At 39.5% G+C, this 16752-nt stretch overlaps 1 protein-coding gene across 4 annotated transcripts in view; it reads right to left on the bottom strand.

The window, feature by feature from the left end:
• Positions 1–446: 446 nt before the first annotated feature.
• LOC145491512 (putative ammonium transporter 1) overlaps positions 447–16752 on the bottom strand; it is a 29735-nt gene continuing 13429 nt past the window's right edge. For 2 of the 4 annotated variants that reach the window (XM_081470757.1, XM_081470759.1), the window contains exons 2-10: positions 5525–5614; positions 5100–5330; positions 4556–4662; positions 4074–4205; positions 3482–3611; positions 3274–3374; positions 2342–2480; positions 1974–2195; positions 447–1371 (exon numbers count right to left, since the gene is read on the bottom strand). In XM_081470757.1, the coding sequence (XP_081326883.1) occupies positions 1118–1371; positions 1974–2195; positions 2342–2480; positions 3274–3374; positions 3482–3611; positions 4074–4205; positions 4556–4662; positions 5100–5330; positions 5525–5614 (1406 nt within the window). In that variant the 3' untranslated portion in view covers positions 447–1117. Of the gene's footprint in view, positions 1372–1973; positions 2196–2341; positions 2481–3273; positions 3375–3481; positions 3612–4073; positions 4206–4555; positions 4663–5099; positions 5331–5524; positions 5615–7378; positions 7677–14138; positions 16242–16752 lie in introns of those variants that run through there. The other 2 variants (XM_081470758.1, XM_081470756.1) reach the window with 2 other exon arrangements.

Here is a 16752-nt window from a genome sequence, read left to right as displayed (position 1 = left end):
GTTTGCTTATTAAACTCCCACAAACTGAATGAACAGCCAAAAGAGCACAAAGCAAACGAAGCCCAGTCCATCAAAAAGGAGGCTAGGAGTGCAGAAAACATCTGTGCTATGAGACGTCTTTTGAAAATTAAAACAGATAAAATGACTTTTCACCAAATTTCCCGCCATTTCGTCTCAGCTAGTTACAAAAAAGTCGCGTGGGTTGTGGACGCATCGCGGGAGTGACATCCTCGGAAGCACTGGGCACCATGTGTAACAATAACTTAAGAGGGATTATCTTAGGTATAAGCCTATTTGGGGGATTCCCTCTCTTACCTTGATAATCTCTTGGTAATCAGTATTGATCGCATCGCAGTCTTGGCGCATTTTTCTTGTAGCACATGTTATATTATCATTTACTTCTTCTCTTCTAAAAGGTGGATTTTACCTAAGCAAACGAATACAGGTTGAACAAACAATGCCACACAAAATTTATTTGTTAATTTGGTAATTTATAAATACAACTGATGGCGACCAGCAAATTCCTAATCAGAAGAACTAAAAATACAATTCATTATTTATCTCATATCCAGTCCTTTCCTACGACGCTCTCCACGAAGACTGGGTACGACACGGGTACGACACGTACGATACGTGATCACCGAAAGCAAGTAGTCCCTGGATCGTGGATATTGTTAACATCATAACAAACATAACGTTTATTTCGGCTATGCACCGTCGTTGTGATAAAATAGCTGAGAAAATATTAACTAAATGAAGGCGAAGAGTAAGCCATTCAGCCTGGCTGTAATAGACAATAACTGTTTCCGACAATATATAACAGTTTAGATATGGCCTCGGCCTTTCAACTAATTACAATTTATTCCTTCATTTTATCTAGCTACTGCTATCTTTTCTTAGCATGTCCCAGGAATTTCTCCTGCAAAGTAAACAAGCCCTACATAACAATAACATGTGTAGATGTAAGCGGTTTACTAGATATGTACAAAATTTTCAAGTGAAATGTTTACAACCGAAGCACAAAAGATACCTTGTCAAAGTGGTATAGTCTTTCTCAAGTGCAGTTCTAACGGAAAATTAAATAAGCAGTTTGGGATGTTTATTGGAAAAGTGTTATTCAAAAAGCTGTGTCCGTGCTCGGGGGGACGTCACTGACCACGAGGCCAGGATTAGAGACGCCCTTTTCTTGAACAGGTGCACCGTTCTTGACTGGGGCGGGGCTGTGGCCGTTCTGGGTTGGACCAACTATATTTAACTGGGCGGTGAAGGGGAAGTTCTGTCTCCCTGCTGCCGGGGACTCGCCAGATCCCCAACCGTCTCCATAACTTGACAGTGGGTACGCGGGCTCACCATGTTTGGGAATGTCAAGACCTAGGATAAAGAGGAATCTCAGGTCAATTTTTCTTTTATTAAAAAAAGATCAATCGTATCATGAGCCAGTTAGAGTAAGTTTTTCGATGAGATTAGATGACAGAAGAGGAATAAATCCATGTTGGAATGAAAAGGAGAAAGACGGTGGGGGCTTACGATGTCAGTCTGCTATCGACAGACAAACTTAGATCATTCAGGGTAGATTTATCAAGGCATTTAAATGAGTGGTGTAGCTTCTTTAAAGCTTGTTCAGGCTATGCGGCGCAATCCAATATGAGCCGTGCTTGAGGTGTAAACTGGACCCTTCACAGAGTAAGAATTTCGCTGCCTTAGTCGAGCATTGTGAATTGGCAGGTAACACGAATGGATCGTTTCCGACAGACTACAGCCATCTTAGTTATAACTTGGTACAGTGTGAGGTAGATTTAGGAATTTTGGATGTAACTAATACACAGACTGAGAAGATGTTGAAAAGTCGGCGCCAGGAGAAAAAACAGACTTGGTGCTAGTACTTGCGACTAATGCGTCAGTGATTGGCAGTACGTCACCGACTCGTATCTCTGGGGATGCTGCTACGAAATCGCGAAAACCAGGCTACTCACCTTTCAACTCGATTTCTTCACTGACGCGGAGCTGTTTAGTGAGGCGCAAGGTAATAAACAAGATGGAAGACAGTACGACAGACCAGGCAATGATAACAAGCACTCCCAGCAGGTTCCATCCAAACAAACGGAATGAATATTCGTTACCGGAATAAAAGATTCCAGTTTCCTTGTTGAATATTGGAACAGACAGCACTCCCCAGATACCACCACCGAGATGAACTGCGGAGTAAAACAATTCCACAAATTAAAATATGTCAGCTAACGCTTGTGGCAGCCACTAAAACAATATGGTCTACTTTGAGTATACAGTGGACTGAGAAGCCTAAGAGTTCCAGCTACGATATTAGAATTCTGGTGTCACTTACCAGCCACAGCATCCAGAGGATCATCAACCCTTAAACGCAACATGAGAGTACTCCAAGCAACGTATGCCATTCCAGCGATGATTCCAATAACGAAAGCAGCATAAGGATGGACAGCATTACAGCCTGCACACAGAGCCACCTATGAAACAAACATATGCACCGACGAGTTAAATCAGTATTAACACCATATTCTTTTCAGGACAGATCACACTGACTAGAATCATTTGATATTCAAGCGTGTGCGTGAAAATGCTTCTGGCAAGAAAGGACTGAAAGAAGAAGGCGAACATATGAACCTAATCAATAACCTAGCTCAATACGAGCCTCTCCTAGCTCAGTGGTTTGAGTGCTCCATCGATATTTGGGAGGTCATCGGTTAGAATTCCATCAGGGACTCAAGATTTTTACTTTGTTCCACGCTCGCAACATGCTGGACTTTTAGTCTTTTAGAATGTGATTATTATTTGTTTTCTTTAATTCTGTTATTTACGATAGAAGTCGCTGTTTTGTACTTAAATCAATTTGTTTATTGATAGACTAAAAGGCAACTAACTGCTCGACGTATCGCAATGTTAAATTTTTGGCTCTAGATTACTTTCAGCCCGTCTTAGGGTCCGAGAGAATGTTTATCACTGCGAATGGGGGGTGGGGCAGGGGGGGGGGGCAGGGGTTGAGGCGTGCCGATCCCTTGACCCCTCCCGGTAACCCTAGCTGCGCATCTTGGGTTGATTTACGAGAGTTAAAACAGACTATACTGAAGCATGCGAGAACGATGAAGTTGTGAGATGTGGGTGAAAATGGCGACGTAACTGATGTGAGGGTAAGCTTACAGCCACAGAATGGGAACAATGGTAGAGGGCGTTAACCCTGTCCTTCGCGAGAAACCACCCAGAAAAGATCTTTGGGAATAACCCAGGGTTTGGTAGCCATACCATTCCAGTAAGTCCACCATTGATGGTGAAAAGCAAACTCCAGTATTTATCCGCAAAGCCCAAACGCTTGATAATCATGGCGGTCAATGCACCTGCGGCTCCTGCATTACAAGAAAAACACATCGATTAGTTTCTTGAAACTGGAACTACAGTTTAAAATACTTCAACTTTGAGAAAGAAATTTGAATGCATGGTAAGTATAGCCAACCTCCTAAAACAGTGTTCACAATGGCAAGGGCCACGGCGTCTGCGTCACCAGGACTAGCAATGGCTGCCTGGGAACCTCCATTAAAGGCCAGGAAACCAAAGAACAGGATGAATCCTCCAAGGGCTGCTTTCTAAAAAGCACAAAGGAAAACATTTATGTTTATACGCATCTGTCCGAGGGTAGATTGGTTCTAAATATTACACTAAACGCTCCAAACGTTGTGAATAATATCAACATCATTAGCATAAACGCTACAGTTGCTGGCATGATACGAATAATTGCTCAAGGAAAATTGAGCACGATATAATAAATACGATTGTCTGACGTGGGTTTAAAATCTCAGAACGCTTCACTGAAGAATGTATGGGCTCATTTTGCTACCCAGAAATTTTGCATATCTCCTTCAATATTACACCAAAGAGCTATCAAATCTCACCAATTACTAACCTACATTTTCCACTTAGTTAGTTTGACTTGAATTACCATTTCGAAGCTTAACTTTTAGATCACGAAACAAAGGATTTCGGAGGGAGATGAATAATGTCCAACCAATTGACTCAACGTCTCAATTAACCTAGAATACGATACATACCGGCACAGTATGACCCGACATCAACTGAGGGGCACCATTAACAAATCTTCCGATTCTTGGACCAACAACGATTGCTCCCACTAAAGCGACTGCACCTCCAAGGGCGTGAACAACCCCACTACCTGCAAAATCCTACCAAAACATAAAGAAAAATTAGCGAGCTCAAGGACATTGCTGAGGACCTATTTTATTTATTTGAAGTATCGGCGGAAATCTCTTTCAAGTGACTTGATTTTTGGGTCTACTGACACTGTTTACACACGAGCCATCGTCGGCCCATCATCTCACACCAACATTTTTGGCGGGAAACGACTGAGAGTTGTGACAGACGCGGTTCATAATGGCGGGAAAATCCCAGTTGGATGCAACCTGTAAGATACTTTATGTTTAATGAGCTTGACAGAATTCCAGTCAAATATTGAGCCTTATTCAGTTTTAGACAAAATACATGCGCCATATTGTGAAATACAAGTGCTATGTACCTGGTATGTCACAGACATGGTCACATTGTCTTTAGTATATTCGACACCAACAGCCAGCCAGCCATTTCCATCCCATGCCCAATGAGTGACTATTGGATACACAAAACCTGCGAGAGAACAACAGCGTTTTCTTTGAAGTCGGCCAAACCGGTATCACGCGCAATTGAAAACTTAGGGTAAGAGGATTCAAAGGAGCAGGTTTTAAAGAGCTACGTCACGGTTTGCGCACCTTGGAAAGTTTTGCCTAACTTTTTCATGCAAGTTTGTCGTTTGTAATCCGTGTCAATCCTCTCCATCCTTAACCATCCTTGTTTCGTAATGGTTTATTACTTTATCTGCTGTGTTCTTTCATCTTAGTAAACTATTATTTTCAGGTTTCCTTTAATATAAAGGTAATTTTGTAAGTGGCCAAAATACCGTGACAGAGCTACTTTGACAAAGACAAAAAGTAAACGATTGTACCGTACGGGAAGATCAATCCCCAGCACTAAGTTAATGTCACTGTAAAGAGTACGAAACGTTTTGAAATTCTGTGAAAACTCACCAGTCAGAAACACAGAGTACAGAAGGTAAGCTTTGAACTCAGTCCTCTCGGCCATGGCACCGCTGACAATTGTTGCCGCAGTTGCCGCGAAAACGAAGTGGAAAAACCAGAAGGAGTACTGGTTGGAAGGTAAGTCAGCCAAAGCAAAATACTTGTGTCCAATGAATTTGTTGCTTTCAGCTCCAAAAGCAAAGGCGAACCCGAATAACCAGTAAGCCACCGCACCAATAACTGAAAGAAATAATTGAAGTATGAGCCAAAGGTATAAATCAGTATAACATCAGACCCAAGTTTGTAGAAATGTCGAATTTTTTGAGTAGTATTCCTCGTTTTCAGCGAGATACAATTCGCAAAGACTGGGGACAACTCATGCAGTGGGATACCCGTGATTACTTACAAACAAAAGACGATTCTGCTGTACTTACAAACATCCAAGAAATTCTTGATCAAGATATTTGTTGTGTTCTTTGATCTCACTGAACCGGCCTCTAAGAAAGCAAACCCTGTCTGCATAACTGCAAGAAAAAAGACATCACAAATTAAGTGAGACTGGTCGACCTTACAACCTAATCACGTTCAGGCAAAATTAACGATCAGTGCAGGTGACAGGAAATGAAAGCCTTAATGTTACAGTAAAACCAGTATTAAGCGGACACCCTCTATTAAGTGGACGCCAGCTGAAGTGCCAAAGTTTTTTCCCACAGCTAACTGTAAATAAACCTGCATTCAGCGGACACCTCTGTTAAGCGGACGCGGACACCAATATTAAGTCATTTTGTTGCACAAAACCTGTAATAAGCGGACACTTCAAGAGCATTTTACTTCAAATGGTTCAGCTGAGACTCCTTTAACATCGGTCAGCGATGTCGTTTTAAAGCTAAGTGATTATTCCAGATTGCTGCATAGATTGACTGGACTTTGTGCTATGCTAGTTTTTGATCTTACACTGCGTTACACTGTGTTACAAAAGGGTTAATAATTAACTATTCTATTGCACAACATATTAGAACCTGTTTTGAGTGGACACCCTGTATTAAGCGGACACTAGTGAGGGTCCCAAGGGTGTCCGCTTAATACAGGTTTCACTGTATAACTCAGATAAAACAAACTTCTCAGTTATTATGGGATGCTTTTAAGTCAACAAATTAACCTGGGTAAGACAAAGCGAACGAATGATAAAATATCTTCATTTGCCTTGCACAGGGTGCATGTGTTTTGCTGTTGCTAAAACGGAGAAATCCATGCTGCTGCCGGGCTAACGGCGTTACGTTCATTTAGTGTTAGTATGTTTTGGGAATTGAATTTCCGGGATGTACAGCTAGTGTGAGTACGCTGTGTTTCAGACTGTCCCTCACTGTTCTCCAACAGGTGGTGTTACCAACAATGGTGGCAATGAACTGAGCGATCCAGTACAGAAACATGTTTTACATAATAAAAAAGGAACACGATTTTGTGTTTACCTTCCGCACAATTAAACTTCACCAGCGAGCTAGTCACATGTTTAAAAGTTGATCAAGTTTGTGAAGCTGACGCCGGGTTTACGCTTGAAACCTCACAAACTTGCTGAGGCGGTGACTTTACCAAGCAAAAGATGGTGTTCCATGTCTCCTAGTAATGCGCACTAAAACCTGCTAGTGGACGTAAGAGCGGAAAAAATCAAGTGCGTTCAGCAATTTTTCTAGGCCTCAAAAGTGCATTGTTTTCTTAGAAACAATTGGAACAACATCTTCTATTCGGTTATGAAAAGATCACGAAAGCGAAAATATTTAGATCAGACTAAGCTGCGGTTAATACGCATGCGCTTGAAAGAAATGAACGAGCATGCGTATTAATGCGCTATACCAAAACAAAGATAAAACATAGACATCGGGTTGGTTAAAGCTTTGAAAGGTAAACAAAATAAATTTATGCGAGTATGGCCGTTATTCCTTGATTTTTTTCCTTAATGGCAACAAAACATCTGGAAACAGGTCTTCTATAATTTGCAGACGTTCACAATGCACCCTTAGCTCCAATAGCGGATATACAGCAATTATGTTATAACAGTTTATAAGTAGCTATTGAGGGTTTTGCTTGTTCACCGATACAGCACAAGGCGGTTTCGTTAAAAGCTAATCACTTTAGTCAAACGTTCGCTTGTAAACGCCAAACAAAATATGAATAACGAACGGTCTTTACTGCGGAAGTTATTTGTTGGAGCAGAACTTTAAGGTTCCACAGCCACGCACAGAATTTATCTAAAGAACGAATTTTGTGGAAAAAAGGTTTCAAGTACTCACAAAAGATTATGCTGCCCATGAGCATTAGAAACAGTTGATCGATGTTCCCACGGAGAATCTCTAAACTCTTTATAGTTTCGGTGAACTGAGCTGGATCGACGGAAACGGTCATTTTGCGTTCTTCTGACTGGTAAAGAACTTATCATGGAAAGGGCTTGAAATACTCAAACGCGTCTCGGCTAGGTTGTCACGTACACTGATACGCACGAAATGAACTTTGAATTTTCTTTGTTTAAGAGTGATTAGTTAGCTGTGGTGCCGATTGTTTGTTCTTTTGTGTCAGATCTTGTGTAGAGGTACACCACACGACGAAGGGGTTTGTGAAAAGAAAGTGATCAGTTTCCAGAGAAACTGCTGTGCCGCGTCGGCAAGCGAGTCAAACTCTCTATGTTGATTGTTTCTTCATCAAGGCGACACAACAAGTCGTCAAAAATCAGAACAAAAATTTGCTTCTGGGCGCCGCCTAGGTCCCCACGGGATCAATGAACGCTTTCCATTATTCATGCATTCTTCTTACATACATACAAAAACAAACCACATTCCTCCATTTTGCTCTAACGCAGGGGTTACCATCGAAAAGTCAACGTTTTGCAATTTCACTAGATAGGCTAACTTGAAGTTGATAATCAATAAGCGTTACTTTGGAGAGGTTTTTCTTTGGAAATTAAAAAAATTCCGTGAAAACCTCTCTGGTAAGGGTTGGTATTGTATAGGAGAATCTTTGTTTACAATATTTACCTCATTAGCATAAGCGATACAGTTTCTGATAGAGCTACAAAAGAATACTTTTGAATGTTGAAAGGGCACAGCACGATTAACTGTCGCAGAAAATTTCAGCCCGAGGTATTGAATACTTTTTGTGCGACGTGGGTCCAAAGACTACAAAATTTTACAAATAATGTATGAGCTCATTAGCGCTTTTGCCGCCCAGAAATTTTGCATGTTTTGAACGCCAATTTTTCCTCGAATATTACACCCAAAGAGCCAAAAATTTCATCAGTAGCTACCAGTTATTAGGTTTCCCAAGGTCTTAAAATATTTGTAGTCAATTCGCGTCTAGCGTGATCCCTTCTCTGCGCTAAGTCGTATGTTAATAAGGAAAAATGTAAACAATGAAGTCGGCAAAGATTCTACTACGTCCAAAGTAGTACTGGAGGCAGTGGTAACAGTAGTAGTAAACCTTTTATTATAAAAAAACAAAAAAAAACAATGAAATATCAGGTGAGCTTTCGCGTGGAAACATGATATCTTTACATGTGATCTGCGATCCGCGATCCGCGATCGTCTGCGATCATATGGAAGCCAGCCTTTATCTTCACATGTGAAAAGATCACCGTTGTTATGGCTGCCTAATAAATGGCGCCTTTCGCAGCGAAAGTAAAATTGGTTGGTATTTCATTGCTGTTGATATAATAAATAGAACATTACATGGCCTCTTGGAGATACGGAATTTCTCCTCTTGTGTGAAAAATATTTGGGCAAAAAGTCTGGGAAAAGTATGGACAAGTAATTTCAAAATCAAACAAGCATAACGCAAGATGCAGATCAGGAATTACAATTGTAATTGGTTGGCATTGATAACTGGGCACACCGTTTCTTCGCTAGTGAAATTTGTCCTTCGTTTTCTGATTGGCTAAGCTTGGAATCAGTGCGATTGTTCAGAGTCAATATAACTGTTCAGCCTTGGTTGTGATTGGGATTTTACACGGGTTTTTGTCAATTCCTGAAGGTAGGTAAGCTGCAAGTGGTCGGTTTTTGTTCCTGAAATCCTCCGCGTAGGACCGAGTTAAGAATATGCAAATTAGGGAAACAAACGAGGAGGGAATGGGGGAGAGGCAGGAAAAATCGATCGAAAATGCTAGGAAACGAAACCCGTCGCACGTCAGGAAAAGAAAGAGACTACTCCCAGTCTTCAAGATAGGGGAGGTTAAGTTCTAGCTTTTGTTAAGTAACTACTAGGATGGTGGAAGTATCTTCTGTTCAGTACTTGTTTACGACTGTGCGAAAAGGACTCCGTCCGTCCATTGACAGCAGGGCATATTGGACTGTAAGGGCTGTTCTTATACTGCACGCCCAATATAATTTTGAGCTGAGGTTTTGAAGGCTTTCGGGCTTTTAATTCTTATCCAGTACAAATTTATCGTCAAATTGTATATTCCGACGTTAGCCATAAAAAAAAGAAAAAAAAAAAAAAAAAAAAAAAAGCCGGCGATTGTTTTGAACAGCCGTTGTCAAGATAAATAAACCAGAATACAGCGCGTCATTGTTTGACCCAGGTCCTCTCGAGCATTTTTGTTATCCAGTTGCATTGACATATGAAATGCAACTGTTAAAGAAGATAGGCCTTAGTTACGGAGAGTTATATCTTTGACTTCCGCTTTATGCAGTTAAACGGAATCGTGTTTCCGTGCAGAGTGGATAAGAAAATTGTATTTGCTTTGAGAAGTTTAGCTCGCCTGTAGACCTGGAGCTTCTGTACATGTCTGCTGTGTTTATTGATTCATTCCTTTGTGAACACATCATTCCTTTATAGTATTTCGTGGGCTAACAAGCTCTTTGGCTTTCCTGATCAATGTGAGGATCGATGTGGGAGTCTGGAAATTGCGAGACCAGTTGTTTTGCGCCAGATCCCCTCAGCAAAACGAAATTTCCATAAGGTCGTAATACTAGCAACAATGATAAATATTGCATAAAACGTACAACAGTTTTTAAAGACATGTTTCGGCATGCTTATGCCATCTTCAGTTTAATAGAGTGACTAATGATACGTGACACAAGTTATATACTACAAAATATGAATAAATTATTTACAATATGCATTACAAAACAGTGGAAACGGAAATTACAGAGTTAAAAAGGTGTTGAAGTGATGTAACTGTTTGTTAAGGTCAGGTTTGTTCTTACTAATATAAAAGGCTTCTTTAAGTTTAAGATCAATAGAGCTATTCGCTGAGTCTGAAAACAAGAAGGTGTGTACATGCCCCTGCATGAAGAAAATTGAGAAAGATGTTTAAAAATATGCGAGTTTTTATCGCTTACTGTATGTTCTTTAATCCTGGTAGAAAAATGGCGACTGGTTTCACCAATATAACAGGAATTACATCCCGCACAAGTAAATTGATAAACTACCATGGATTTTAGAGCATCTCTTCTTGCAAACTGACTGAGGATGAACTTGAACTACTAAAGAATGAACTCGGATTCTCTATCAAACCTCCTCACCTTAACAAGACAAACATTCTGGCTTCCTTTGAAAAGATCCACTACACCATGAAGAACAAACTAATTGATAAAAACTCCGCAACGCACCTAAAAACTGAAATCGCTCATTTGGCTCAGAACTATCTCTCTTCCTACCGTCCTTCAAGCAACGATCTCAAAAAACACCGCATCCTACGAACTCTGAGGAACAATCATAATATCATAATTCTTAAGCCCGACAAAGGTAATGGCGTAGTTATTTTAGACCGTACCGTTTATTTAGATTCTTGTTTTAATATACTTAATGATAAGACTAAGTTTAAACTTTTAGATAACGATCCTACTTTATTAAGAGAAGGCAGGCTTAAACGTTTTATTACTCAACTTAAGAAAAAGCGTTCTATCGATGATGATACCTATTGCAACATATTTCCTAAGGGTTCACAACCAGCAAAATTCTATGGCCTTCCGAAATTACACAAGAAACGTGATAATAATAGGCAACCACCTCTTAGACCCATTGTATCCTCTATTGGAGCTTACAATTATAATTTAGCTAAATACTTAAGTTCTCTTCTTGTTCCGCTTTTGCCTGATAAATATTCGGTTAAGGATTCCTTTTCTTTTGTTGAAGAGCTCAGGAGTTTCGATTTTAACAACAAGTTCCTTATTTCCTTCGATGTTGAAAGCCTTTTTACAAACATTCCGCTAAATGAAACTATCGATATTGCCGTTGACCTTATTTTGAAACATCATCCCAAATTTTCCATCAAAAAACCCGACCTTAAGAAATTGTTTTCATTTGCCACATCCGAGACTCATTTCCTTTTCAATGGTAAATTTTATGATCAAGTCGATGGGGTAGCTATGGGCTCCCCTTTAGCACCTATTTTAGCTAATCTTTTTCTTGGATTTCACGAAGAAACATGGCTAAATAATTTTAACAAGGCCGACATCTTACTCTATAGGCGTTATGTTGACGATACTTTTTGCGTCTTTAAAAATGAGCGGGATGCCATGTCTTTCTTTGAATTCATCAATTCTCAACATCCCAACATCAAATTTACTTTCGAGAAACAGAACGACGGTAAACTTTCCTTTTTGGATGTTCTGATTGACAACTCTTCGCATGACTGCGTTTTTTCAGTTTTTCATAAAAAAACCTACACTGGTCTCTTAACAAATTTTTTTAGTTTCACTCCGTTTCGCTATAAAATTGGCCTTGTCCGTACTCTCATTGACCGAACTTATAAAATCAACAACACTTCTTCCGGTTTTGAAAACGATTTGATCAAGCTTTCGGACACTCTAAAACGTAACTCGTTTCCTTCACACATCATTGAAAAAACCTTCAAGCGGTATCTTAACAAGCCTTCTGATCAAAAAAGCCGCAACGTTAATGATGAAAACAATATACGCTATTTTAAGCTTCCTTTTATCGGCCAATACTCTAGAATAACGGAACTCAAACTACGGCAATTACTTAAACGTTTTTGTGAAACGGATCTTAATATCAAATTAGTTTTTACTTCTTTCAAAATCAAGAATATGTTCAGTTTTAAAGATCGTACTCCTGATGCTCTAAAATCCATGGTAGTTTATCAATTTACTTGTGCGGGATGTAATTCCTGTTATATTGGTGAAACCAGTCGCCATTTTTCTACCAGGATTAAAGAACATACAGTAAGCGATAAAAACTTGCATATTTTTAAACATCTTTCTCAATTTTCTTCATGCAGGGGCATGTACACACCTTCTTGTTTTCGCATCTTAGACTCAGCGAATAGCTCTATTGATCTTAAACTTAAAGAAGCCTTTTATATTAGTAAGAACAAACCTGACCTTAACAAACAGTTACATCACTTCAACACCTTTTTAACTCTGTAATTTCCGTTTCCACTGTTTTGTAATGTATATTGTAAATAATTTATTCATATTTTGTAGTATATAACTTGTGTCACGTATCATTAGTCACTCTATTAAACTGAAGATGGCATAAGCATGCCGAAACATGTCTTTAAAAACTGTTGTACGTTTTATGCAATATAAAACGAAATTTCTCAATGAAAAAAGTATCGAAAAAATGTAAAAAATGTAAAACCGTCCACAAACAACACATTAACGGATTATCGTTACTAACTGAAAACTTTCACAGGTCACCGAAGCGAACTTTGGAACTTGGACCAAAAAATCGTTTTTGTTTTTACCTTGCTAGTTTCAAGGGGCTTAACAGTTTATTCAGACTGGAGCAGCCAAATATTAGTACGCACGTAGAGTATGTGGCCTATTTAGCTTTATTAGCATCTCAATGGCGCTTACATCGACCCAAGACCGACTGTTATTTCAAATAACCTGTACCGCACTGCTATAATCTTTAATTTCTACTAGCATTTGTTTAAATTGCACAAATTTACCACAAATCACAGCCTTTTGGCGAGTTGCACAACTAGGAAAGTACGTCTTCTCACTGAACAAATCATGGCCATTCGCCGAGTTACAACTTTGAAATGTATTTTCTGACCACATAATCATGGCCATATGCCGAGCTACACAACTCGGAGAATTTGCCTTCTGACCACAGATCATGGACTTTTGCCGACACCGAGGCTCAGTTACCTATTGTCGACGGCGAGCAGTTCGAGATCTTACACTCCTGTCTTACACACTTCTCGTCACTTCCTTCGAATCTATACACGTGACTGCGTTCGTGCACGCATGACGTAATTTGCCCATGCTGCGGTACTGGAGTTATTTACAGAGAAAATTGTTGCATGCTGTGAACGTAGCATGAGTTAAATCTATTTTAATAAAATAAAATATGAATGAATGATATCAAACAATTGTTGAATTGGGTTTTGTATGATAAGGAATCGTGCAGACCTCAGAAAGTGTTATCCGCTGTGGAATTGACTTTCTGAGGTGAAACAATTGTTTATTACGCAATAGGCGACTGAAGACATCACGCAATAAAAAAAGTAGTAACAAAAGGTCATTGAACAAATGACACGAATATGCCAAATTTGGTTAATGTTTGGTTGTTATGGAACCGATTAAGATAATAAGAAGACAAGAAGTTAGAAACGGAGAAATGTTTTGAATTCTTCTTCAATTAACCTTGCTTTCTCTTCCAAATGGACCGGCTAAATCTGATCAATAAACAAGATGTCACCTTCTTCGTGTTATTTTTTTTACTTCCTAAGTTAGAAATTACTTTATTTAGTTCAGCACTGCAAAGTGATTTGGCAACAGACCAATTTGTTCACGTTGTTATTGCATGATAGCGGGGTGTTGGTACTTATCGATAATGCTATTCGCCAGCATGTGACATAATCGACACTACGGATTAAATGTCTTTGTCTTAGGAGTTTGTTATTCCACGACATCATCAAGAATCTTCAGCTAGTTAAAGTACATTACCAGAGAACTCTTATTCCATTAAGTCCTGAATCTTGGCCAGTAAACCAGCTTCCTCTCAGATTTCTTACTTACTGAACTAGAAATTCATAGTTGTCGTTTCACCGAAGTCTGAATTTAATGGCAACGAAGATCACATACTTACAGAAAATGATGCAACCCATTACGAGCAAGAACAACTGGTCAAGGTTTCCGCTCAGAGCTTTCACGCTTGCCGCTAAGTCTGTTGCAGTTTCGCCTGCCATTTTCGCTCCTGATCTAAGTGCGGTCTGTATCCTAGGCCTTCTTCTACAGGTTGTGAGCTGATATGCGCGCGCTCGAATGAAACGCTACGGATTAATAAGTGCATGAACCATGAACTGTTTTCTTTGTAAATCCACGTGATAGAGCAATGTTCTCACGACATGCAGAAACAACACGGCACGTCAATTCGATTTTGCATATAAACTCTGACCTCTATAAGCAAACAAAGCCGGCTTCCACTTAAGAAAGAGACCGGAGTGTTCTAGCCTTTCGAGGATTTTTATTTGTTACGCTCTTTCCATAGCGTGTTTCACGAAACAATTATGCTATGTTGGGACGTCATCTGAAGAGCAGATTTTTGGTTTTGTTATTTAAATGCGCAAACGACGAAAAAATGAGCTCTTTGTTTCACCAATCTTCTCGATCTCTCGTTGGTCAGCTAATCAACATCTCTCCTTCCACTTCCTTCCTGAGGCCTATTTTGGTCGTGCACACTAGCAGTATCTCTTTCTACAGTGACAGCTATACTGATATCAGATTTCGAGCTAAAAGGATTGACAGTCAAAACGCTACTGGCTGAGTTTTGTCGAGATAGCTCAAGATGTCGGTTGCGTGGGGGTGATGTTAGCCACTGAAAGATTCATGCATAACTAAACAGGCACCCGTTGCGCCATCAACTTTGCCTTGGCCTTTCAAGCTCTCTGTTAGTAGAAAACCGAACAAAACATTTTGGGCATCGTGATTTTAAGTGTAATCCTTTGTGAGACAATGCACGCAATACGAAACCAAATGCTTCGAACAAGACATGTAATTTGTAGATTGAGGTGGAGGCAAACACCTCAGAGGTTAGGTTAACTCGTGGAACAGAATATACCGATTCCGGGTAAAATATTATGTAGTATTATACCCTAGAATTTATATACCTTATAATATTATGCTGGATTCTAGAAAGATCTAACGCACGTTCTTATTGGTTGATTACCGGTCACGTTGCAATAGCTAAACCAGTGTTGCCGGCCTGTGACACTTGAAAAACAAATTTCGTCAGCTTTATCGAACGAGGTAGTCTAATATCATAAACCTCAAATTTCTTATCAAAATCCCTAGCCAACTTCAGCCTCTTATTTCCTACTTGTGTTTATGAGAAGTTGATAATTGCTAGAAGTATACATCTCATGTTACGACGCGCGCTGCGCTGAGATTAGCGAGTAGGTTATTTTTAGACGTAACTTTAAAAAGATTTGAAAAATTCAAAAAATTTAAAACTGAAAACACCACTTGAGAAGGATATTGCATACCAAAACGAAGGATGATGAAATGAAAATGAACAACAACGTAATACGTCGTTTGACGCTTTTCGGACTTTTTCCTTCCACTTTTGCACCGCCCCAGTTCACTAATTTCGTTCGGTAGCGAAAACTATTTTCGGACTTCAGTGGCCCGCCATGTTTTCTTTAATTACTTTTTAAAGCAACAGTGCGTGTGACGGTTTAAAATTACTCCCACAAATGACGGAGATAAAAGTAAAGAAGCTTATACAGCATAATTACACTCCATGTATTTTGTTAGGTTTAGGGTACAGCTTTTGATGAGATGAACGTTCGGTTGAAAGCCAATGTTAAATAAACTTTTACTGAATTGCGCCATAATGATCGCATACGGTGTGTTACATTTTTCTGGTTTCTTTTCGCTCCTGTTTACGAACAGGTACGGAAAACCTCGTGCTAAGGTGCTAGCAAGAGAGTCAAAGATGCCAGCGTTTACAAGCAAAAAAAGGGTTACTCTACTCTCCGGGACAACCCTGACTGGTCAAGCGTTAGTTAACTGATAATAAACTTCTTGCCATAACCTGTTTTCACTTGAATTACGTGCTTTATCAGTTCCACTGAAATCATTTCAATTTCTAATCACGTAAATAAAACCCTTAACGGTAATGTTCTTTTGTTTTGGAGGAATTTGACGGCAAAAAGTTAAACAATTCTGCAAAGGAATACTTGTATTTACATTGTTTTAGCGACAGTAGTCCGTGAGTAACATCATTTCGAAAATTTCGGCGCAAATTATGTGCCGTTATTCGAAATTTTTTCTATCCAAAACCAAAACTAAAACAGCAAGGGTTTCCCTAGCGCGAGGGTAACCCTACCTTCTTTGTAAACACTTCTACAATAAATAAAACATGCTACAACATTTAGTGTTACACGCCGTGCTTTAGTGACTGTCTATCTATATGAATTTGTAAGATTTATTGTGATTTACTTTCGTCTCAGATATATAACAACAATCCAAGAATCCCTCTCTAGGCAATATCAAATCATTTTGCCCTAAATTTCATTTCAGATGTAACACATACGTATGTACGTGAAAAAGGTTGTATTTCTATCATTTCCAAGAAATTTTTATGCTTCAGTGGTACGTGGTGTAAAGGTCTTCGTTAGTGGAGCAACACGATTTAAAAATAACAACACATCACTCAGACATGGAGCTGAGGATGATCCGCCTGCGCTATTACTGGCAAA

Source organism: Orbicella franksi, chromosome 6, assembly GCF_964199315.1.
Source record: "Orbicella franksi chromosome 6, jaOrbFran1.1, whole genome shotgun sequence".
NCBI classification, from domain to species: Eukaryota; Metazoa; Cnidaria; class Anthozoa; order Scleractinia; family Merulinidae; genus Orbicella; species Orbicella franksi.
Note: the sequence above shows the minus strand (reverse complement) of the source record. Positions and strands in the feature narration are given on the sequence as shown.